This window comes from Heteronotia binoei, chromosome 2 (assembly GCF_032191835.1).
Source record: "Heteronotia binoei isolate CCM8104 ecotype False Entrance Well chromosome 2, APGP_CSIRO_Hbin_v1, whole genome shotgun sequence".
Lineage (NCBI taxonomy): Eukaryota > Metazoa > Chordata > Lepidosauria > Squamata > Gekkonidae > Heteronotia > Heteronotia binoei.
Window position 1 is genome coordinate 23,426,686 of NC_083224.1, and position 25,345 is coordinate 23,452,030.

Here is a 25,345-nt window from a genome sequence, read left to right on the forward strand (position 1 = left end):
AGCTCACAGAATCATGTATTTTGTCCTACAAACTGTGCTTTTATTCCCCCCCCCTGCCATTTTCAAACATAATTACAGTGGCTTCTAGCCAGCATTCAGTCTGTAAAGAATTAGGATAATGAAAGGTTTTGTCTGCATTTGTGGTCTTGTCCTTTCTTGAAAGAATAATTTTTAATAAACGCTTGAATTGATTTGCCCTTGTAGTTGAGAGCTGCTTATGGATGTCTGGTGCATTGCAGCAACGTTTTGGAATAGAGCAGCTGCACAGAACACAGAAATCTCTCCGCAGGGAGACTTCTCAACAGGTAGAGAGAGCCCTTGTCTTATCTGAAGTGTGGAAAACTTTTGGGGCAAAATTCCAGGTTCCACTGAGCTTGGCAGGAATTCCACTGATCGCTTAAATGGAGCCCAAAGGTACATGGATTATAAATCCTGTATGTGGACAGTGAGACATGGAAATAATAATAACAACAACAACAACAACAACAACAACAACAACTTTTTATTTCTATCCCGCCCTCCCCGCCGGGGCAGGCTCAGGGTGGCTCACAACATAAAATACATTATACATCAATTTACTTATAAAATCACAGTTAAAACAATTTACAAATTTTTAAAATTAACAATATCAACATGGTGCTAAGCGTTAGATCTTCAGCAGAATTCAGTAATTAAAAGCATTTTCAATGGCACTTCCCGGTTTATCATTGGTTGAAGGCTATTTTGAAGAGGAGGTGGGTCTTACAGGCCCTAGGATAGGAAGAACAGCAACCTATCACAAAGAAGATCTTGGCCAGTTTTCTTTGAGCACAGAAATTGAAAGGAACTTCAAAAGTGCTAGATGTGGTTATTATTTATGCGGTGCAGTGGTTAGAACAGGGATGGACAAATGTGCTTAACATAAGAGCCACATAGAGTAAACATCACATGTTTGAGAGCCACAAGACATGAATGTCAGATGTTTGAGAGCCAGAAGGAAGGAAGGAAGGAAGGAAGGAAGGAAGGAAGGAAGGAAGGAAGGAAGGAAGGAAGGAAGGAAGGAAGGAAGGAAGGAAGACAAATAGATGGGGAGGGAGAGGTGGCAAGAAAGTAACTTTAAATGCATTCTCCAAGCCACCAGCTGTCTGAAAGAGCCACATGTGACTCCTGAGCCACAGTTTGGCTACCCCTGGGTTAGAGCATCGGTCTAGTATCGGGGTTCCAATCCCCACTCTGCCGTGGAAGCTTGCTAAGTGACCTTGGGCCAGTCATACTCTCTCAGCCTAACCTACCTCACAAGGATCACACTGTTAACCCTCTTCCTCCCCTTGTATCCTGGGCACAGTGAGAATCAGGTCCCTGGTTTTTATAGAGTGGGGGACCCCAGGAGCAGTTTTCACAGGAATTTGGCATCACGTGTAGTTTGACCCTCTGCTTTGTACTGTTGTTGCAGGATCTTAATTTGAACCATTCCTAGTTAAATCATGACACACACAAACGCACATTAACTGCCTTATACTGAATCAAATCAATGGCCAGTCAAGCTTAGTATCTCCTACTCTTACTGGCAGGAGCCCTCCGGGGTCTCAGGCTGAGGTCTTTCACATCACCTACTGCCTAGTCCTTTCCCCCTGGAGATGGCAGGACTTGAACCTGGGACCTTCTGCATGCCAAACAGAGCTTGGGACCTTCTGCATTCAAAGCATGGAACCTTCTCATGCAAAAAGGGACACCCTTTTCTGCCTGTTGTGAGCGTCATGTCTGTGAGCCACAAGTTCCCCTGGTTACAAACATCACGTAAGGAAACTGAAGCATGGGTTTGATGTGCATGCATTTGATGTGCCAGTTCGGTGTAGTGGTTAAGTGTGTGGACTCTTATCTGGGAGAACCGGGTTTGATTCCCCTCTCCACTTGCACCTGCTGGAATGGCCTTGGGTTAGCCATAGCTATTGCAGGAGTTGTCCTTGAAAGGGCAGCTGCTGTGAAAGCCCTCTCAGCCCTTGTTGTGGGGGGAGAAGATATAGGAGATTGTAAGCTGCTCCGAGTCTCTGATTTAGAGAGAAGGGCGGGGTATAAATCTGCAGTCATCGTCTTCTTCTTTTTCTTCTTCATGTAAGATAAAGCAGATAGGGCCAGACTGTCTCCTTACTGTCTTGGTGCATGGATGCCCATCTTAAAATGAATCCCTCACTCAACCAGGAAAGATGTACAGATTCCAAGACAGGAATTCCTTGTTAACAGGAGCTGGGAAGCTGGACCAGAAAGGCTGCTGTTTACTTAAAAGTGCAGATAGGCCAGCTGAAGTGGTTTTGGAAAGCCCCCCTGCAGATTGTCTGTTCCTGCCTGATTAGGAAACCAGTTTTCCCTAGATTTTGTCCTCTGTTATCTTTCCCATGTCCTTTCCTCAGAAGAACGGCATTCCATTGCATCTACTCTTGCTTCCCGAAGGCAGCAAATTCCAGTAACTACGTGTGATGCGTCTTAGTTTCCAACCATGACATTTGCGTAGAATAAATATTAGGCCGTTTCTTGTATTTATTTGCTTGTTTTGAGAAAACAAAAATAAATAGCTTTTGGGCCCTTTTTGTTTCAGCAGTGAGTTCACTGACCGAAAGCTTAGGTTAGATGTATAATTGGGTGTTTGCATGATTCTCATCAGCAGAATACTTGTTCACTGGATAGTTCATTAAATGCAGAGCAGCTAATGGGGTAGGTCGGATGGTAACAAGTGAAATTCATAGGAAAGGAAAAAAAGTATCTAGATTCTTAGCAGAGAGGGGAGTCTGCACAACTGATATTTGCTGATTCATTTTCCTTGCTGTGGCTTTCTCTGCTTCCTAAAAGGCTGCATCTGGATGTTGAGGGGCAACAGCTTGGGATGTCCTATTGCAGGGGTGGCCAGCGGTATCTCTCCAGATGTTTTTTTGCCTACAACTCCCATCAGCCCCAGCCAGCATGGCCAATGGCTGGGGCTGATGGGAATTGTAGGCAAAAAACATTTGGAGAGCTACCGTTGGCCACCCCTGTCCTATTGGATGATGACAGCCAGTGCAGTGTAGCGATTAGCAATGTTGGGTTAGTGTCTCGGAGACCCAGGTTCAAATCCCCACACATGCCATGGAAACTTGCTGAATGACCTTGGGCCGGTCATGCTCTCTTAGCCGAACCTACCCCACCGGATCAAGATGGGTAGCCATCTTAGTCTGTCTGTAGCGGCAGAAAAGAGCAAGAGTCCAGTAGCACTTCAAAGACTAGCAAAATTTGTGACTAGCAAAATTTGTGGCAGAGTGGTAAAGCTGCTATACCGCAGTCCTAAGCTCTGCTCACGACCTGAGTTTGATCCCGGCAGAAGCTGGGTTCAGGTAGCCAGCTTGAGGCTGACTCAGCCTTCCATTCTTTTGAGGTCGGTAAAATGAGTCCCCAGCTTGCTGGGGGGAAAATGTAGAGAACTGAGGAAGGCAATGGTAAACCACCCCGTAAAAATGTCTGCCATGAAAACGGGAAAGCAACATCACCCGAGTTGGAAACGACTGGTGCTTGCACAGGGGACTACTTTTACCTTTATGAGCTTTTGTGAGTCGCTACTCACTGATTCACAAAAGCGCATCCCCTGCCAGAAATTTTGTTAGTCTTTAAGGTGCTGCTGGACGTGGACTATTGCACCCTTCTTAAATCTTCGTTCGCGAAGCCAAGCCGAGAGAGAGAGGACTCTCGCTCTTTCCTTCTGCTACCCCACAGGGTTGTTGTGAGGATAAAATCGAGGAGATGAGAATGTGATGAGTGCTTTGATTCCTCATTGGGGAGAAAGGGGTAGGGTAGGAGTGAATCAATGAAATAAATGTTGTGGGAAGTGGAAGATAGCTGCAAGCCCAAGCTCTTGCTCTGCTCCTGCAAGATCTCATGCAAGATTTCCCTCCGTTTCCCCTTTCCACTGCAGCCTCTGTGCTCGTCCAATGTTGTCCCTAAAGTCCCTGTTCCCTTCTAGAGGCTGGGAGGAGGGGCAGGGCCTAAACTGGGAAGGTGGAGTTGGCAAGCCATTTGTGTCTTGAACTCTGCTCACTTTGTAGTTTTTTGGGATCCAAGCCAGTGTGTTTTTGGGTCCTGAACAGAAGAAGGTGTTCGTAGCACAGAAGCAGATTTGCCTCTACCCCGGGCATGGATTGTATTCATGCGCTTTAGCAGTCTTGACAGTTAGGAGGTATTTTTTAATCCCATTATAGTTAGCTCTCAGTTTTGTAAACTTGATTTATTCAAGCCAGCTGAAGTCAAGCTCCTGAAACTCATTCATGTAAAGGAAAATCCAGCTTGTTAAGTTGCAAGGGTTCCCATTATAAGCCAGTTCGATTTGATTCCTTGACAAAACAGGAAAAAAAAATGTCATCAAACAGTTTGTATGAGATTATACACAGGGCGTTTGCTCTTGATTCCCCACTAGCATCTCAAACCTCCAGAGCCACCCCGTGTTATGGCAGCCTCATAGGGTTTTCAAGGTAAGAGATGGTCAGATGTGGTTTGGCATTGCCTGCCTTTGCATAGCAACCCTGGAGCTTCCGTATTATTTCCTATCCAAATACTAACCAGGACCAACTCCGTTTAGCTTCCAAGATACGATGAGATCGGGTTGGCCTGGGCCATCCATAGTGGCTGGAAATATTATTGGGATGGGAAGGGATCTGAGAAGCTCTCGATATGTAGAACCAGGGCTTTTTTTCTGCAGGAGCCCATAGTGGAGCTCCGCCTGGACTGGCCACAGTGCCAGCTGGCCCGACCCACCATGCAGCAGCCGCGTACTCCCAGGCCAGGTCGTGTGGCCAAATATATACAAATGAGCTCCTGCTGGGCTTTTTCTTTTTAAAAAAGTACTGTGTAGAGTCACAGATCTTGCTTGTATGAATGTCTCATAGATGTGGGAAATACCAAAGTTGAATTTCTCCAGGGCTTTTTTTTTTTTGTAGAAAAAGCCCAGTAGGAACTCATTTGCATATTAGGCCGCACCTCCTGACATCACCATTGTTTCACACAGGGCTTTTTTGTAGAAAAAGCCCAGCAGGAACTTATTTGCACATTAGGCCGCACCCCCTGACGCCAAGCCAGACAGACTGCGTTCCTACTCAAAAACCAGCCCTGAATTTCTCTCTCACATGCCACTAGAAAAGTATGATGGAAATGGCACATAAATGAGGACTCCGCTTGTGAAAGATCGATTGTAACCTTTGTTTTGTCCACATGATTTAAAGTCTTGTCCCTTCATTAAACAAACACAACCAGGCAGGAATTATTATCCTCTAAGCATGACAGACTTTTACACCCCCTACTAGCCGAAAGACTGATTGAATGTTGGATGACATAGTTGTTTCTGGTAGGATTGGGGCACTTGTCAGCCGCTAAAGTCAGGTGTGGAACCAGCACAATGTAGTTTGAATGATCCCCCTCCGCCTTGTTGGCACAGGCAGAATTAGTTGTTAGGCTGCTGCTCCTGTTTGTATGTCTGTTTTCGAATGTTGTATTAGGGCTTTGGCTGGAACAACGAATAAATCTTCGTCAGGCACTGTTCTTAAAGCACACTCATAATCTTCAAAGCCGGGGACTGGCAGCCCAGACTCAGCCGACTGCCAGTCTGCCAGCGTTGTCAAGGTCTGTGTTTTCCTCCTCTTGGTACGGGGAAGCTCCTGTTCTTCTTTTCAAGTCCCATTGGCTCTTATGGAAGGCCATTTGCTTGACCTTTGCTTCCTGTTTATGAGGTTCTGGAGGCATCTGGTTGGCTGCTGTTGGAACCAGAGTTCTGCACTTCAGCCTGATTAAGGAAGGCATTTTGAGTGATCTTCTGTTTCCCCTCTTTTTCTTTGAGAAGACCAAACGTGATTTTCCTTTGACCCTTCCCGGTACTCTGAAGGATACCCTGCTTAACGTTCCTTCGGCCGTTCATATATACGGTCATTTTGCTACACATAGCAGTTTCCCTTGAATTGAGCCGCTGGTTTCTGTTTGAAGGCCCCATCTTCTCAGACCACTGCCTTTTCTCTTAGGAGTTCACACGACATTCGTCAATTAAGAGAATTTTGCTGACTGAGCTGTGTATTTTGGCATCTCCAGATTGTTCCTGTTTATAAAAACAAAGCCTGTTTCTGCAGATCCTCATTAATGTATGCGATTCTGCAAAATTTCTGCAGTTCCTGCATTACTGTTGACGGCAGCTTCCAAGATTTTGGCCAAAGAAAAAAGTACAGGGCAGTTGATATAGTATTCTTCCAAGATTTTGGCCAAAGAAAAAAGTACAGGGCAGTTGATATAGTATTATAGATACCCCAAGGAGTTGCTGATCTCCTTTCCACCTTCTACTGTAAGCAGAAAGTTAATTGGATAGTTCCTCCATCAACTGGAGAGAGAAAGTGGCGTCCTCTACAGCAGGAGTGGCCAAATTGTGGCTCGGGAGCCTCGTGTGGCTCTTTCACACATATTGTGTGGCTCTTGAAGCCCCACTGCCCCACCAGCCAGCTTGGAGAAGGCATTTGTCTCTTTAAACTACTTCTCCAAGCCAAGCCAGCTGGTAACTTGGAGAATGCATTTTAAGTTGCTTTTTTTCCACCTCTCCCTCCTCCCTAACTATTTGCTTTCCTGTCTTGTGCCTCTCAAACATCTGAAGTTCATGTCCTGTGACTCTCAAACATCTGACATTTATTCTGTGTGGCTCTTACATTCAACAAGTCTGGCCACTCCTGCTCTACAGCAACCCTTGTGCCAGTCACCAGGCCCATTTGCTTAGGATCCAAAAGCCATTAAGTGTCTGATTGTTTGCATACGTCTCCAGTAGGGCCACACGCAGGACTTTTTTTTTAGCAGGAACGCAGTTCCTCCTGGCTTGGAATCGGGGTGTGTGGCTTGATATGTTAATGAGTTCCTTGGGACACTATGTCTTGTTAATAGTGTTCCCTTGGGACACTATGTCTTATTGCCAGGCTTGCCAGCCCGCAGGTCCCGCAGGCTCCTCCTTGCTGCGAGCTAGCTGGTCAGCGGGGGGGAAGCCCTGCCCCAACAGCCACCATGTGCCTTTAAACCTCTGCAGAAGGAAGCTGTATGGGCATGGTGTGCAGGCAGAGCCACATGGCTCTTCCAAGTGAGTGTGTGAAGCATGTGAGAAAGGCAGAGAAGCCAGCACATTTCCTCTGTTTTACATTTGTTTCAGAAGTCATGTGTATAGTAAAATGGATAGTGGAGAGTTAACTAGAACCTGATTATGGGATGGAGGAAAATGCCTCCCCCTAGGCTGCTCTTGTTTCATTTGTCTGTTAGTTTGAAGAAGTTGGTTGAAAAACAGCAGATGGTTACATTCAGCAACTCCCATGAGTAAATTGCTCCGGTGAGATCACAAATGGGTGTGCTTGCAAACTGTTTATTTTGGCTGCTTTGTGAGTGTGTATGTGTGTTCACTTTCATTTAGTGGAAGTGCAGCTGCTGGAGGCTGAGGAAATGAAGACTGTCTTTAGGGGAACTGCTGTGCTGTATTTTTATTTATCTATTTTAGGGAATGGGAAAGTCTCCTGGCTTCACCCCCAAAGTCCTCAGATATATTCTTAGATGGACCTGGCAACCCTTATTGCCGCATGAAATCATCTGGGCTACTGATGCAGGTTAGCTCAATCTTGTCGAATCTTGGAAATTAAGCAGGATTGGCCCTGGTTAGTACTTGGATGGAAGACCACCAAGGATGTCTGGCATTGCTACACAGAGGCAGGTGAGGGCGAACCTCTTCTGAATGCCTCTTGCCTTGAAAGCCCAGTGGGGTTGCTGTCAGTTGGCTGCAACAAATTAGTTTGCTTCTTGATTTAATCAATGAGAAGTGAGCCTCTCCCCATGCCCTTAGTTTTTGTGCTGTATCTCTCTCTCCTTAACAGTGCTCTCTCTAAGCTGACTTAGCGTAAGCTAGCTCACAGATTTTTAGCCTCCAGCTCACACAGTTTTGTCTTAGCTCAGGAAGGATGGCCCCAGAGCACACTAATTTATGCAGGAGCTCACAACTTTAATGCCAGTAGCTCACAACTTTAACTCCAGTAGCTCACAACTTTAATGCCAGTAGCTCATAAAGTAGAATTTTTGCTCACAAGACTCTGCAGCTTAGAGGGAACATTTCTGCTTACCCAAGACTGCCGAAGCTTGTAATGTGGGAAAGGAGTTAAGGAAGATTGTGATGCACCAGTTGTCTGCTGCCACCCTATTTTAAAGTAATGTGGTGTCATTGACCAAAACAAAACAGAAACCTTGTTCTCCCCCACCCACCTCACCCCTGAGTGGCCAGCTTGAAGCAGTCTGGGAGTCACCTTCTGGCAGTTAGTGCCTTCCCTATGGCCATTTGTACAGCCTTGTGTACTATCACTAGGGAGCTTAGTCCATAGAGCACAAAATGACACTTGGCGATTTACTTTGGGCAGGATTACTGCCGACTTGGCTGCATGCACCATGGCTATGGCAGGGCTTGACTTTTCTTTCACTTGCAGCCTTCCAGCTTCACAAGGTGTGTCTGGAGGGTTGTTTATGTAAGATAACATTTTTGAATTAACCTCCCACCAAGGTGCTTGTTCCTTGGCTGAGTACTTTGGCAGCACATGCTTTGTTTCTGTTTGTTTTTTACTTGCAATATTTACCCTCCACGTTAGCTTTCAGCCCACATTAGCTTTCGGAACAATTTACAACAAGCCCAATCTGTCACAAAGAAGCAGTGTATGATGTGAAGGAAACCCTAACCCTGTTTACAAGTTACAGTGAATGAAAGTACAATCCACGTAATGTACGCTTGATTTCTATTTATGTGTGCATCGAGTATTTCTTATGTTATACGTGCATCTGAATGTATGATTGAAATGGTACATTAATTCAAGTTCTGGTCCAGGGCCAGATCGGGGCGGGGGCAGAGGGGGCACTAGCCCCGGGTGCTGCTGGGGTGGGGGGAATTGGGTGCCCTTCCCTGAGGCAGGCTGGAGCAGGGAGAAAGATTTGCAGATTTTGCTGCCTCTCCACAAGGTGGAGCCCTGTGGTCCCCCCCCCACTTCAAGCATCTAGCCAGGGTGTTTAAATGGAGGGGAGGCAAGATCGCTTGCCTTTGCGGTCTCCCCACAAGGCAGGGGGGCAGCAAAAGCAAGCCCCGTGGCTTCGCTCCCCATTTAAACATCCACCAGGGTGTTTAAATGGGGAGGGGGAGGCAGATCGCCTGCCTTTGCTGTCTCCCTGTGAGGCTGCCTCCCTGCCTCCCATTTTTTTTAATGGGGGCACAATTTTTTGGTTTTGCCCCCACTCAAAAAATATGTAGATCTGACCCTGTACTGGCCCTTAGTTTCATTTGCAAAATAGATACTTGTCTCTTCCTTACAAACAAATGCGTGCACGTAAGTGCAGACTGTACATGTGTTCACTGTAACCTGTGAACAGGACATCTCTACTGTGGCGGGGAATAGAGGCAAACGGGATGTCTGTAGTTCACAATTCTGGTTTAATAGGGTGTTCTTTTCTTGAATTTCCAGGTGCTTTTGCAAAGGCCCGTTTGGCTAATTTATTCTTCCTGTGTGTGTATTTGTGTTTTAATTAAAGTCAATTGCTGAACGTTCAAGGCCAAAACTGCTGTTTGGGCACCAGCTGACACTGTAAAGTGGTTATGAGTCCACTTGTGAAAAGCAGAATACCGAGGCATATGCTGCCACCCACCCTCTCTGATCCCAACCACCTTTGAACGCTCCCCACTGAGGCTAAAATAGAGCACCCCCTTCCCCCACACAAAGCAGCTTAACGTGCTACATCTAGTTTGAGAGAGTTTTGGTGTAGTGGTTAACGGTGCAGAATCTTTTCTGGGAGAACCGGGTTTGATTCCCCACTCCTCCACTTGCAGCTGCTGGAATGGCCTTGAGTTAACCATGGCTCTCGCAGGAGTTGTCCTTGAAAGGGCAGCTGCTATGAGAGCCCTCGCAGCCCCACCCACCTCACAGGGTGTCTGTTGTGTGTGGGGGGGAGAAGTTATAGGAAATTGTAAGCCGCTTTGAGTCTCTGATTCAGAGGGAAGGGCGGGGTATAAATCTGCAGTCTTCTTCTTCTTCTAGGTAGGCAGCCATGTTGGTCTGAGTAGAACAATAGAAACCACTGTCCAAAGCAGTCATTTTCTCCAGGGGAAATGTTCATTGTAGTCTGGCGATAAGCTGTAATTCCAGGGGATCCCCAGGTCCCACCTGGAGGCTGCTGTCCCTGTACCCAGCTGCTTATTAGGATGACATGGACGTGTGTGTTTGCCTAAAAAACATACTGTGCACCACAATGCGTTGTCTATTTCTAATGGCTTCTCTTTTTTTACAAAAAAGAAAATGTATCTATTTTTAAGCCCCATGTTTTGAATGAGAGAACAGGGCGGGGTGTGTGTGTGCCACAGGAGGGAGAGGCATGGCTGCAGGGGAAATGAGTAATTGCACAGATAAAAGCTGGAACACAAACCCTATTATCCATCAGTCTGACACGAGAGACAGCATTTTTCGTTGGGCGGGTATAATGGTTCTGCACAGTTGAAGTTTCTGGCATGATGTCACCTTCCCTCATAAATCAGCCCCCCCTGGTGCAGTCAAGACAAGATCCTTATGCTTGCCTGGCACCTCCTGTTTAATCTGCACAAGTGCCGGCTGGTGAAGCTGGAGCGAACCTCACCTGCAGAACTTCTGTCTGAATGAAATGGGATTTGAGCCACCTGGCTTTGCCCTAGCACCCATTCCTTTCCGTGGGACGTGTGCTAGGAGAAAAAAAAATGTTTTAAATGCTTGGAGTATTTTACAGAACTAATTTATTTAAACAGGGGTGGAATTCTAGCAGGAGCTCCTTTGCATATTAGGCCACACCCCTGATGTAGCCAATCTTCCAAGAGCTTACAAGGCTCTTTTTTGTAAGCTCTTAGAGAGGATTGGCTACATCAGAGGTGTGTGGCCTCATATGCAAAGGAGCTCCTGCTAGAATTCCACCCCTGGATTAAAAAAAAGAGAAAGCCTCTGCTAAGTGCAGAATTGCTCTATCCTAGGTGGCTAAGGCTCGTCTGATTTCATCAGATCTCAGAAGCTATATAAGGTTGGCCCTGGTTCCTATTTAGATGAGAGACCGCTAGGGAAGTCCAGGATCGCTACGTAGGGGCCGGCAATGGGAAGCCACCTCTGTTCATCTCTTGCCTTGAAAACCCTACATGGTTGCCAGAAGTTGCCTGTGACTTGAGGGCATGTTCTCTCATCATCAAGTGCACAACCTCACCTAGAGTATGGTGTTCAGTTTTGAGCACCGCAATTGAAGAAGGATATAGATAAGCTGGAACATATCCAGAGGAGGGCAATGAAGATGGTGAGGGGTCTGGAGACCAAGTCTTATTTATTTTTATTTATTTATTTAGGATTTATATCCCGCCCTTCCCACAAAGTGGCTCAGGGCGGCTTACAACAGAGAGTCAAACATAAAATTAATAACATTTAGATGTATAAATATTTAAAACATTTAAAAAAAACATTAAGCATCATAACAGAATATATAACAGAAGTCTGGAAAGCTACGTTAAGTTTCTCATCAGTCAGGTGTAAGCTAGCCGGAAGAGGGTTGTCTTGCAGGCCCTGCGGAATTGAACAAGGTCCCGCAGGGCCCTCACCTCCTCCGGCAGCTGATTCCACCATGTAGGGGCCATAACAGAGAAAGCCCTATCCCTGGTGGATTTAAGGCGGGCTTCTTTTGGCCCGGGGATAGCGAGAAGGTTTTAGGTTCCCGATCTCAGTACTCTCTGGGGAACGTGTGGGGAGAGACGGTCCCTCAGGTAGGCAGGTCCCAGGCCATATAGGGCTTTAAAGGTAATAACCAGCACCTTGTACCGAACTCGGTATATTACTGGGAGCCAGTGCAGAGACCGAAGACCCGGTCGTATGTGCCCCCATCTTGGGAGGCCCAGTAACAGCCGGGCCGCGGCACTCTGCACCAGCTGCAATTTCCGAGTTCAACACAAGGGCAGCCCCATGTAGAGGGCATTACAGTAGTCCAACCTCGAGGTGACCGTAGCATGGATCACTGTTGCTAGGTCGTCGCGATCCAGGAAGGGAGCCAACTGCCTTGCCCATCTAAGATGAAAAAAAGCCGACTTGGCAGTGGCTGCTATCTTAGCCTCCATTTTTAAGGAAGGCTCCAATAGTACCCCCAGGCTCTTAACCCTGTCCGCCGCCGTCAGCGGTGCACCGTCAAAAACTGGCAGGGGGATACCCCCTCCCCCCCGGTCCCCGACGACCCAGACAAAGGACCTCTGTCTTCGCAGGATTTAGCTTCAGTCCACTCAGTCTGAGCCACTCAGCCACGGCCTGTAATGCCCGATCCAAATTTTCTGGGGCGCAGACCGGTCGGTCGTCCATAAGCAGAAGGAGCTGGGTGTCATCAGCATACTGGTGACATCCCAGCCCATACCTTTGGGCAATCTGGGCAAGGGGTCGCATAAAGCTATTGAATAACATCGGGGAGAGAACTGCCCCTTGAGGCACACCACAATCAAGTGCGTGCCTCCGGGACAGCTCCCCCCCCAATCGCGACCCTTTGTCCCCGACCTTCAAGGAAAGAGGAAAGCCACTGTAGGGCCAACCCCTGAATCCCCGCGTCGGCAAGGCGGCAAGTCAGTAGCCGATGGTCAACTGTGTCGAACACGGCCGACAGGTCCAACAGCATCAGCACTGCCGAGCCACCCCGATCCAGATGCCGTTGAAGATCATCTTCCAGGGCAACCAACACCGTCTCCGTCCCATGGCCCGGGCAAAAGCTGGACTGAAATGGGTCAAGGACGGAAGCGTCCTCCAGGAAAGTCTGTAACTGCATCGCCACTGCCCTCTCAATAAGTTTGCCCCAAAAGGGCAAATTTGAGACCGGCCGGTAGTGTGCCAATTGGGCCGGATCTAAAGATGTTTTCTTTAGGAGGGGACGGACCACCGCCTCTTTGAGTGGCGTTGGAAAGTGCCCTTCCATCAGGGATCTATTTATGATATCTCATACAGGATATCTAAGGTCCCTCTGGCAAGATTTAATAAGCCAGGAGGGGCATGGGTCCAATTTGCAAGTTGTTGGGCGAGCAGATAAGAGAATCCTGTCAACTTCCTCCAGGCTGAGGGGGCTAAAGCCATCCAGAATGTAATCTGAAGACAGGCTCGGGGCCTCGGTTTCACTAACTGTCACAAAACTGGCAGAGAGGTCGAGGCGGAGTGACGCGATTTTATCCGCAAATTCGCAAAAGCCTCACAGCCTATTTCCAATTCAATAGAATTTGGTCTGCCTTGCGGCAGCGTTGTAAGTGCTCGAATTATATCGAACAATTGTGCTGGGCGCAAAGTTGCGGACGCAATCTTGGCCGCAAAGTACGTTTTCTTTGCGGATTTGATTGCCATCTCATAGGCCTTCAAACTCTCTCTATAAGATGTTCGGATCACTTCGTCTCGGGTACGCCGCCATTGCCTCTCCAGTCGTCTGAGTCTCCGCTTTAATTGCCGCAGCTCCCGGTCAAACCAGGGCGACGGCTTAGAGTGGGGACGCAGAGGGCGCCTAGGTGCGATCACCTCGATGGCCCTGGAGAGTCCGTCGTTCCAGGATTCCACCAGGTCATCGAGGGAATCGCCAGTGGGCCAGGTATCCCGCAGGGCCGTTAGGAACCGTTCCGGGTCCATCAAGCTCCGCGGGCGAGCTAAAATACGCTCTCCGCCTAAACAGGTTTGGGGTGACACATCCATACGAGCCTTGAGGGCAAAGTGATCCGACCATGGCACTGCTTCCATTCAATATCGTTCACTGATACTCCCGCCGCGAAGACCAGGTCTAACATATGTCCCGCCTGATGAGTGGGTGAAGGAAAGGCTGAAGGAGCTGGGTATGTCTAGTTTAGAAAGGAGACGACTGAGAGGTGATATGATCATCATCTTCAAGTACTTGAAGGGCTGTCATATAGAGGATGATGTGGAGTTGTTTTCTGTGGCCTCAGAAGGTCGGACCAGAACCAACAGGTTGAAATTAAATCAAAAGAGTTTCCAGCTCAGCATTAGGTAGAACTTTCCTGATGGTTATTGTGGTTCCTCAGTGGAATAAGCTTCCTCAGAAGGTGGGCTCTCCTTCTTTGGAAGTTTTTAAACAGAGGCTAGATGGCCATCTCACATCAATGCTTATTCTTTGAACTTAGCCAGAGCATGAGGAGAGCAGGAAGGGCTGCGTCAGTGCTTAGTTCTCGTGGCCCTTTCTTACATGCTCAGGGAAATGCTTATTGCCACTTTGGGGTCAGTCAGCAATTTTTCTCCAGACCGGGGATCCTGGAGGTTTTTACCATCTTCTGGGCATGGAGCAAAGGTCATTGGGGATGTACGTGTGTGGGGGAGGTATATGTGAATTTCCTGCATTGTGCAGGGGGGTTGGACTAGATGACCCTGGAGGTCCCTTCCAACTCTGATTCTGTGATTCTAACTGTTGCATGAGGCTAGGGCAGCTTCTGTTTAAAATAAGAAAAAAGTGCAAACTTCTATCAAGAGGTTGTGAAAGGGAAGTTTTTTCACATCTCACTTGCGGTTAATAGATGATAAAAATTGCGCAAAAGTATGAATTGACATTTGAATTTTCATAGGCATTATATTGACCTGGATCTTTATTGAATTGTGTGCCTGTGCGTTTATTTCTTTGCCTGTTTCTGATAGTTTATTAGGTAGAAGACCTGACATGTTCACATACTGTCCCCCTCCTGCACAGAATGCAAATCCTGGTCAGATTTCCGCATTGCCTTTCGGAGCATGCAAAATAAAAATTGGCATGTACCTTTCAGTGAGCATGCCATTCTACAGTCATGATTGCAGATGTAGGATTCAGCATTCCCAGATGCAGAGTGCTGTATGGTTGGCTGGAAAAGGTGTGAGCGGCGTTTAAAATTCTGTCTTATTCAGGGGTTAGGCTAGATACGGTGTTGGTGTCTCTTTGGCTCACACTATCTGTTGAAGAATTGATGATGTGTTTGCAAGGACAGGAAGGGTAGATGTCAGATAGTTGTGTGCAGTGTGGAATGCAAAGAGACAGTCGACAAGTTAGTGAATCTCTGAGCCAGTGGTCACTTGAGCAGCTTCTCTTCCGAAGCCTCACAACCACTCAATCTCTTCCGTGAAGTCACTCTGCTCTACCACTTTTTACTTTCCAGGCTACAGTGTGACTGTCAGCACAACACCTGTGGAGGGTCATGTGATCACTGCTGCCCAGGTTTCAATCAATTACCGTGGAAACCAGCCACAACCGTCAGCGCCAATGAATGCGAACGTGAGTCGTGCTGTCAGAAACTTGAACTGCTTGACATGCACTTTCCCCTCATTTAAAGGGTTGGTTGAAAATCCAGGAATGGTCAAACTTGATCTTACCTGACATCCTGTGTTGGTCCATGTTTCATGTGCACACAAGATTCAAAAGACGCAGAAGGCATTTGGTTCTTCCGTGCCACCATTTTGCATACTGAATGACTAATTTCTTCCCTATGATGTGGTGAGATCCTTTGACTTGAATGACTACAAAGAAGGTTTAGATAATTTGGAAGTTCAGTCCATCAATAGTTATTACTTCTGACATACCAGATGGTCAGAAACAGAATGCCACTGGGGATGAGGTTTTCATGTCCTGCCCGAGTGCTTCCCCAGAAGCATCTGACTGAATACTATCTTCTTGTGGTCCCTGGTTCTAAGGACGCCCGGTTGGCCTCAACAAGGGCCAGGGCCTTTTCAATCTGGGCCCCTACCTGGTGCAATGAGCTCCCGTTGGAGATCCGTGCCCTGCAGGACTTACCTAAGTTCGCAGGTCCTGTAAGATGGACCTCTTCCACCAGGCTTTTAATTTTCCGGACGTCCTCTGAAACCTTCCTCCAGCACTTTACTATCCTTGTGCTTGAGTTGGTCAAGGGTTTAGGTGGTGTCAATGACTTGAAGCTGTGCTAAGTGGTGTTGACCAGCTGAAGTTGTACCAACTGCTGAACGGTGGCTTCTGGCTGTGTTATTGTTGGAGTTGTGACCCTCTATTTTATGTATTGTGTTTACGAGATATTTTAAATTTGTTGTGTTTATTTGGATGTTTTATTTATTGTTACTGCAATGTTTTAATGCTGTAAGCCGCCCTTAAAATTAAATTAAATACTCTTGAGGCAGGATGTTGGATAAGATAGACAGCTTGGTCTGATCCAGCTGGGCTCTTGGAATGTCTTTTGTGTATTTTTTGTAGTAGAAGGAGTGTTATTTCTCCCTCATCATTATGTTTGTGTGTAAATCCTCTCTTCATCTTTCGCTGGAGCTCAAGATTAATCATTCTGCACTAAGTAGGGTGGAGAACAAGGTCAAGCTAGATCGCATTCAGATGTACAGTCCTTTTTTCTTTTTAAAGAATGCAGTCATTGGAAACCTGTAGAGCAGGATCGTTGAACTCTTTTGTTACAAGGGCCGGATCTCACATAAATGAGACCTTCTCGGGCCAGGCCACGTGTGTCATAAAATGTAATGCCAGGTGGAAGAGATATAAACTTTATAAAGGACACAGACAAACACAGTTAAATATTTTTTTAAAAAACTTTAAATTAAAACATTAGCACTCTTTTGCAATATTTTGTTTGTTTAACAGTCTAATAACTGACACCTCTTGTTCTGAATCATTGCATCAAAATCTGGCGACAATGTCTGTGCTGTAGCAATCTTGAGTATGCTGTTCAGGTGTTGTCCAGGTGTGTATCTGTTAAGTTGCAAACCTACATTTGATTTACTGACATTCGTTACAGAAATCTCCTGGCCAATGCTTTGAGCCTAAGACTCAGAGGAAAACATGAAATGGCTGACTTCTGTACACATTGCTTCATGTATTGGTGATCCAGAGGAGAAAATAGAGGCTTTGCTCTGTAGCTTGATTGAGCAAGCCTGGCAAATCAAGCTGTGATGCAGTAGGAAGCAAGAGAGAGAGAAGGTAGTAGGCAATAGTGAGTTGCTCTTGGGCCTGATAGGAGCCCTCCAGAGGCCTGATCAGGCCCCAGGGCTGAATGTTTGACACCCCTGTTGTAGAGGCTAATCATCTCTTTGGGATGTTCCTTTGGCAATGCGGTCATTCTACCAAAGCTTCCAATCGATGCAGAGAGCCTAGTTTAAAATGTAGTTGTTAGCTGAAGAACATACAGATCTGAGCATGTACCATTAACTGTGTTTGCTTTGTAATCCCAGCCTGCAATTGCAATGGCCATGCCTACGATTGCTACTACGACCTGGAGGTGGACCATCACAAGGCCAGCAAAAATCGTGATGGCCAGTTTGAAGGAGGAGGGGTTTGCATTGACTGTCAGGTGAGAGTTAAGGAGCAAAAGAGTTCTCGTGTCTCTTGGACTGCTCCTGGCCGGGCCTGCTTGGAGTTATGTGATGTCTGTGAGAAAACATGCTCTTCTTGTAGTTAGATTGTATCTCTGAGCAGTATAGCTGGAAGGGATCTGAAAGGAAGGTAGCTTCTTGCATCAAGACATATCTAACCATTCCTGCCAAATTAATTCATGCAATTCAGAAGTCACTCAAGTTCACAACTTTTTGACAGTTAGAGCAGTTCCTCAGTGGGACAGGCTTCCCCGGGAGGTGGTGAGCTCTCCTTCTTCGAAGGTTTTTAAACAGAGGCTAGATAGCCCTCTGACAGCAATGCTGATTCTGTGAATTTAGATCATGAGAAGGAGGGCAGGAAGAGTTGCATCAGTGCATAGTTCTTGTGGCTCTTTCTTATATGCCCAGGGAAATGCTAATCACTGCTTTGGGGTCAGGTAGCAGTTTTTATCCAGGCCAATTTGGCCGGGGATCCTGGAGGTTTTGGGGTTTTTTAGCCATCTTTTGGGCATGGAGCAGGGGTCAATGTTTGTGGGGGAGGTATTTGTAAATTTCCTGCATTGTGCAGGGAATTGGAGTAGATAACCCTGGAGGTCCCTTCCACCTCTGTGAGTCTGTGATTCACAACGACAGCACAGATGCAGTGGTAGGGGACCTGTTGCTGACTGTCATTATTTTTTTTTAGCATCACACAACAGGCATCAACTGTGAAAGGTGCATCCCAGGGTACTACAAATCCCCAGATCATCCAGTAGATTCACCATACATTTGCTATCGTGAGTATGCTCTCTTTTGTACATCTTAGGTACAGGACAGGCTCCAAAGTACCACATATGGTATTTCTCACTCAGAGTTTTTCAGTTCCCCCCATCTCACTGTCTTCCTCTCCTGTATGTCCAGATACAGGGCTTTTTTTTTTTTGTAGCAGGAACTCCTTTGCATATTAGGCCACACACCCCTGATGTAGCCAGTCCTTGTGGAGCTTACAGTAGGCCCTGAACTAAGAGCCCTGTCAGCTCTTAGAGGATTGGTCGCATCAGGGATATGTGGCCTGATATGCAAAGAAGTTCCTGCTACAAAAAAAGCCCTGTCTGGATCCCTCTACAGCGGCACAGTTTGTGGATTGAGGGGGCTAGTAGTGGAAGGAAGAACGGAACACTCACTTGCCCATCAAGTGCAAGTATAAATGTTTAGTGTGCACTTATGGCCCTCTCTGTATCTTGTCATAGGTGTTGGTCTGTGGTTTGTGCCGCTGGGATTGACCCCATGTTGATGATGGTTTTGCTTTTTGTAAAGCTATAGTGGGACATTTCTGTTCATATTGTAAAACCAACGTGGTGCCCGTGGGTGCCGTGGCAGCCTCTGACACCTTTTCTGGTGCCCACCAAGTGTCTTAAGAAAGTGGGTGGGACTTTTACCCAGCAAGACTTCTGATTAGCTATTGGAAATTTTATTGGCCATTCATATTTTTAAAAACTTTGCTATGGCAGCAGCTGCCACCACAGAACAGGGATTTTCACCGTATGATTTAAGGCTAGCTGCAGCAGCCATTTTCTGGTTGCCTCCACCCAGCGGTCATTTTGTAGAAAAATAGGTGAGGGAGCTCATCCAAGGTTTGTTATGCAGCTGCACCTATTATCCAATGAAGAAGGAGGTGGAACTCTCAGAAGGAGGAGGAGGAACTCTCAGAAAAGTTCAGGAACTGTGCTTCTGTGAGCTCCCACTGAATCTGAGTCCTGCCTCCACCTCCTGTGGCAGTCATTTTTGGCAGCCATTTTGTGCACAGAGGCTCAAAAAGATCGGGGACCCCTATTTTTACAATTTGAAGTTTTAAGCAATGTGTATCTTTTTGAAAAATGTTCAAGCAGGTAAGCTTGAAGACTGACTGGAAGAACTGGGGTATCTGGCACCCTTAGCCAACAGTCTGTATCACTTTATTCCAGAGAAGCCCCATAAACCTCAGGAGTGTTCAATGAGCACTCCCTGCTGTAAGAGAGTGCTGGCCTTCCAAAGCTCCAAAACTAGCACAGAGGATTCACAGACCTGTTATTTCTCCCTAGGTTGTAATTGTGACTCAGACTTCACAGACGGCACCTGCGAGGACCTGACTGGTCGCTGTTACTGCAAGCCAAACTACACGGGATTGCTCTGTGACTCTTGTGCAGATGGTTATGTGGACTTTCCGCACTGCTATCGTATGTATCATTAACACAACCATGGGTCTCTCAGGCAAGGGTGGGAGGAACCAAGCATCATAGATGGTAGAAAATGCTTTCAGGTCAGCCGCTGTAGGGTTTTCAAGGTAAGAGACATTCACAGGTGGTTTGCTGTTGCCTTATTTGTAGCAACCTTGGGATCTTCTTCGTGGTCTCTGTGCATTCACACATATGGGTAATCCGCAGGATTGGCCGGCCCCGACCTCGGAGAGTTCAAAGCAATCTTGATCGTAGATCTGGCGCGCCTCCCACTTGTCCTGGGAGGAGGCAGCTACTGCGCATGCCTGGACAAGGGGGAGGTGCTTAGCCACTCAGTTTCTTCTTTACCGCCGACCGGATCGCACCTTCCTCGTTGATCTCCAACCTCTTCATTGCAATCTCCAACAATTACCTTCTCTTCGCTTCAATTCTTCATCTTCTACCTCCTGGTATCGTATAAAAAAAAAAAAAAAAAAAAAAAGCCTTCTCTTACTATTCTTTCCGGACTTTCCCCTCCCTCCCCCCCCCCCTCCCCGGGCGGATGGAAGGAAGGGACAAGATAATCTTTAAACGCTGTACCAGCTGTTCATCCAAAATCCCCTCGTCCGACGGCCACTCTCTTTGCTTGTTCTGCCTTGGAGAGGCCCACCGTCCAGACTCCTGCGTGCACTGCAGCCAATTTGGCAAACAGGCCCGCAAGAACCGCGCCGCGAGACTCAAGAGCCACCTCATGGAAACCACACTCCGACCGGCCATGCCGCATGGCGGACAAAAACAACCCGCGCCATCTTCCCCACACCTCGTGGGAGAGGCGCAGTCGGCAGCTTCCGTGGCACAGACTCCCTGTAAGCCTAAGACCGGCAAACACTCCAAGAAGTCGGACGACCCCAAAAAGCGCCGCCGCTCCGATTCTGCCCACTCGGACCCGACGGGTAGCGTTAGCTCGAAAAGGCACAAGAACCGCCCTCTCGACTCGGCCTCGAACCCGACCACCAAACCGAAGGCACCGGACCCGAGCGCCACTACCTCCGGATCGATGCCGAAAACTCCGACGTCGAAGTCGACGGCAACACCGTCGATCACTCCGTTGGAAATCATCCGCATCTCATCGAAGTCGCCGTCCATTCCGAATTCCCCACCAGACCAGCTGCTGGATACGCACTCTACCGCGTCCGTCAGGACCCGGCCTCTCGACCCCACTAAATTCATAGATCTCGCACAGCCAATAGACGCCCACGCGCTTATCAGAGAACCCTCGACCCCGAGAGCTCTCCCGACTAGACCACGATCTCGCAGTCGCAGACGCACCAGGTCCCGCAGTCGCCGACACACCAGGTCCCACAGTCGCCGCCGCACCAGGTCCCGCAGTCGCCGCCGCACCAGGTCCCGCAGCCGCCGACGCTCCCGCAGCCACCGCAGGGGGAGACACTACTATTACTCTCCATCGAGATCCAGGTCTCCATCCCCACGGAACCGAAGACGGCACCGACGATCACCCTCCTACGATCGCCATTACCATAGCTACCAAGAGTCTCCTCGCTACCGAGATCACACACAGAGACTCCAAACTGCATCGGTCGAACCGCTTCACCACCATGACGACCCTACGAGTCTCGGCGCCGAACCGAAACTCCCGTCGCCACTGGGATCCTTACACGCGGCTCCCAAGACAACACCTCAACCCGACCTGCACCAAGGAACCGACGACGGATCCGAGGAGGAACTCTCCGACTCCGACCACTCTTCGGGTTCGGACCTACAATCCCCAGACTCCGACATAGCCAAGCCAGCAGACCTATCACCGTCTGAGGGCCCGAGATCCTACCTCGACCTCGTAGCAAACATGGCAAGCTCGCTGAATCTGAAACTCAATACGGACGCTCCCAGAGTCTCGGACGTCGTATTCGATCTAGTGCATGCGGATCTTCCATCCAGCTCCTCTCTTCCCATGCTCCCCGTCCTCCTAGAAACACTCAAAGAAGCATGGGACAAACCGGCATCAGTACCGCCAACATCCAAGAGAGTTGAAGCTCTGTACAAGATACATGCACCTGATTCCAAGTTCCTGTTCACCCACCCGGCTCCGAACTCGATCATTGTGCATTCGTCTTCGAAGTCGAAGCAGACCAGACACCCGGTACCACCAGAACGGGAGGGCAAAAAACTCGACACGATTGGGAGAAAGATTTACGCCCTCACTACAGCCACAACCAAAATCCTCAACTACATGGCATGCTTTTCCGCATACACCCACAACCTGACCACTTCCCTCGCCGCATTGGTACCATCCCTGCCCGAGGCATCCCAAAGGTCAGCCACCACCACCCTGCAAGAAATGGCCAGAGTGAGCAAACAGCAAATCAACACTGCCCGTCACGCTGCACAGTGTTCCTCCAGAACCTTGGCCTCAGCCATAGCACTCCGCAGACACGCGTGGCTCAGGTCCTCCTCCCTCCAACCAGACATCAAATATAAGGTGGAAGATTTGCCCTTTGATGGCCTTGGCCTGTTCAGCTCATCTACAGATGACATCCTCACATCAGTAGACGATGGCAGGAAAAGGGCGAAACGACTGGGAGTCTCCCAACCTCTGACCCAATCCAATCGGCAAAGGAACTGGAGGTCCAGCCAATACAAGGGGACCAGATCCCCACGACAACAGGAATCATGGAAGCGCAAACCACCGCAGTCCAAACCTTCCTTTCAAAACAGACGCCAAACAACTAAGAAACCTTCAACCACATCCAAACCGTCTCTCTGACCTCCCTCCCCCGAGCCGTCCAGTCTCCCTCCATCAGCCAAACCGGTCAACACGACTACAACCATTCTACACTGCCTGGAGGACCATAACATCAGACGCCTGGGTCCTCGCCATCATTCAAAGAGGCTACCTAATAGAGTTTACCTCCACTCCAAGGCACCACCGATTCCTCACCACACCCCCGTCCGCACCCCTGCAGACAGAAATCGCGTCTCTGCTGGACAAAGGCGCGATAGAACCAGTCCCACCCCAATACCATCGCACCGGCTTCTACTCCCGGTACTTCCTGGTGCCAAAAAAGGACGGAGGACTCCGACCCATTCTCGACCTCCGCAAACTCAACCTACACATAACCTACAAGAAATTCCGTATGGTCACGCTTCAGGCAATCCTCCCGCTCATCCCAGAACGAGCATGGATGGCGTCCATAGACCTCCAGGATGCCTACTTCCACATTACAATCAATCATCATCACAGAAGATTCCTCAGGTTCGCCATAGGGAAGCAGCATTTCCAGTTCTGCTCCCTTCCCTTCGGCCTCTCCACAGCACCAAGGGTCTTCACCAAGTGCATGGCAGTAGTAGCAGCCACATTACGCCAGCAACAGATATCAATCTTCCCTTACATAGACGACTGGCTGATCGTCGCCCATTCCAGGGAGCAACTACAACTGGACGTCTCGACCACTCTCTCCACCCTGGCCACCTTAGGCCTCCTAGTCAACCTCTCAAAATCCAAACTAGTCCCTACCCAGAGGATTCAATTCATAGGAGCAGACATCTCCACGCTCTCGCAAACGGCTTGTCTACCTCAGGACAGAGCACTCGCCATACTGTCACTGGCCAACACTATCATCGCCCAGCGCTCCCAAACAGCGCTCACTTTCCAGAGAATGCTAGGCCTCATGGCAGCAACCACAGCAGTTCTGCGGTTTGCGAAGCTGCACATGCGTCCCCTCCAAATGTGGTTCGTAAGGACTTTTCGCCCCCACACACAACATCAATCCACACTACTCACCCTTCCACTACACATTGTGCCATCCCTCAAATGGTGGACCAAGGAACGTCACCTCTACAAGGGCATGCCATTCAAGCAGACACCACCCTCGGTGATTGTAACCACAGATGCCTCCAAGTGGGGATGGGGAGCCCACTTGGAAGACCTCACGGTGCAGGGCCAGTGGACAGACTACGAACGCTCTCTCCACATAAATTGCCTGGAGCTCATCGCAGTGCACAAGGCTTTGCGGTCCTTCCTCCCATCGCTAAGGAACCAGCACGTCCAGATCACCTCCGACAACATCGCCACAGTCTTTTACATCAACAGGCAGGGCGGCACCGCCTCCGTCAGACTCTGCAAAAGAGCCCTGGCACTGTGGCATTGGAGCATAAGCCAGGGCATCTTCCTCACGGCCGTACACCTACCAGGGGTCGAGAACACCCAGGCAGACGCCCTGAGTCGCCACTCTACCAACAACCACGAGTGGTCCATCAACAGCCGATACATCCGACAGATTTTCACCACCTTCGGACAACCGAAGATAGATGTATTTGCTTCACCATCAAATGCCCAATGCACCCGCTTCTACACGAGAGGCCCTCCATCCCACCTCTCCAGGGGGGATGCCTTCCTACAAACTTGGAACGGAACACTCCACTACCTCTTCCCCCCCATCCCACTTATCACCAGAGTTCTACAGAAGATTCAGGTAGACCACACAAACTGCATCCTCATAACTCCATGGTGGCCCCGCCAACCCTGGTTTACGACCTTGCTGCTCCTGTCCAACAACACCTTCATCCAACTCCCTCAAACACGGGATCTCCTCTCTCAACAGGACGGCAGGGTCCTTCACCACAACCCGGCATCACTCAAATTAACAGCCTGGAGAATCAGTTTCTAGACTTCCCCCCGGAGGTCCGTCAGGTCCTAGTGAACTCCAGAAAACCATCTACTAGGAAATCCTATCTACTGAAGTGGAAACGCTTCTCACACTATGCCTCACAGCACAACTTCGACCCCAACTATGCCACTATACCTCAGGTACTAACTTACACCTTAACGCTCTCTAGAGCGGGTCTGTCGTATTCTTCCCTGAAGGTACACCTAGCAGCCATCTCTGCTTTCCACCCCCGCATCGATGGCACAACGGTATTCTCTCACCATGCGACCAGAGCTTTCCTCAAGGGCATCATTCGCCTACACCCACCAATCAAACAAGTTCTACCCACCTGGAGTCTGTCTCTAGTCCTGAGCCAACTCATGAAACCGCCCTTCGAGCCCATGGCTTCCATCCCACTACACCTGCTGTCATGGAAGACGGCATTACTTACGGCCCTCACCACAGGTAAGAGGGCCAGTGACATCTGCGCATTCAGAGCGGACCCACTGTATACGATATTTCATAACAGTACGGTGATCCTCCGACCTGACCCGACCTTTCTACCCAAGGTCGTCTCTCCTTTTCATCTAGGAAGACAGTCCACTATACCAGCCTTCTTCCAGCACCCCGCGGACGCGGGACAAAGGGCGCTCCACAACCTGGATGCACGGAGAGCCCTAGCCTTCTACATAGACAGAACCCGCCAAATCCGTAAAGACCCTAGACTTTTTGTCACCTACGCTACCCATGATCAGGGCAGCAGAATATCTACTCAGAGACTCTCCAAATGGATTGTTGCTGCCATCGAACTCTGCTACCAGCTGGCAAAACAACCCATCCCTCAACATATACGAGCCCACTCAACCAGAGCCGTGGCTACCTCGTCCGCCTTCATGAAAGGCATCCCTATAGAGGACATATGCGCCGCAGCCGTATGGTCCTCCACATCTACCTTCGCCTCGCACTACGCTCTCGACGTTCGTGCCCGGCGAGATGCCTCCTTCGGACAAGCGGTGCTACGGTCGATCTTCGACTAACCACTGTGAGTACCACTATCATTACGTTACGCTCTAACCTTACATATTCTTACAGATCCAGCACCCACCTCCGAAGAAATGGCTCGCTAATCACCCATATGTGTGAATGCACAGAGACCACG

The 25,345-nt window shown here is 48.6% G+C and overlaps 1 protein-coding gene across 1 annotated transcript in view; it reads left to right on the forward strand.

The window, feature by feature from the left end:
* The window catches only part of LAMA5 (laminin subunit alpha 5), a 314,720-nt gene that overhangs the window by 153,943 nt on the left and 135,432 nt on the right, over nucleotides 1-25,345 (forward strand). Inside the window, exons 7-10 of the mRNA XM_060230703.1 lie at nucleotides 15,167-15,282; nucleotides 17,208-17,326; nucleotides 18,034-18,124; nucleotides 19,409-19,543. Of these exons, the coding sequence (XP_060086686.1) occupies nucleotides 15,167-15,282; nucleotides 17,208-17,326; nucleotides 18,034-18,124; nucleotides 19,409-19,543 (461 nt within the window). The remainder of the gene's footprint in view (nucleotides 1-15,166; nucleotides 15,283-17,207; nucleotides 17,327-18,033; nucleotides 18,125-19,408; nucleotides 19,544-25,345) is intronic.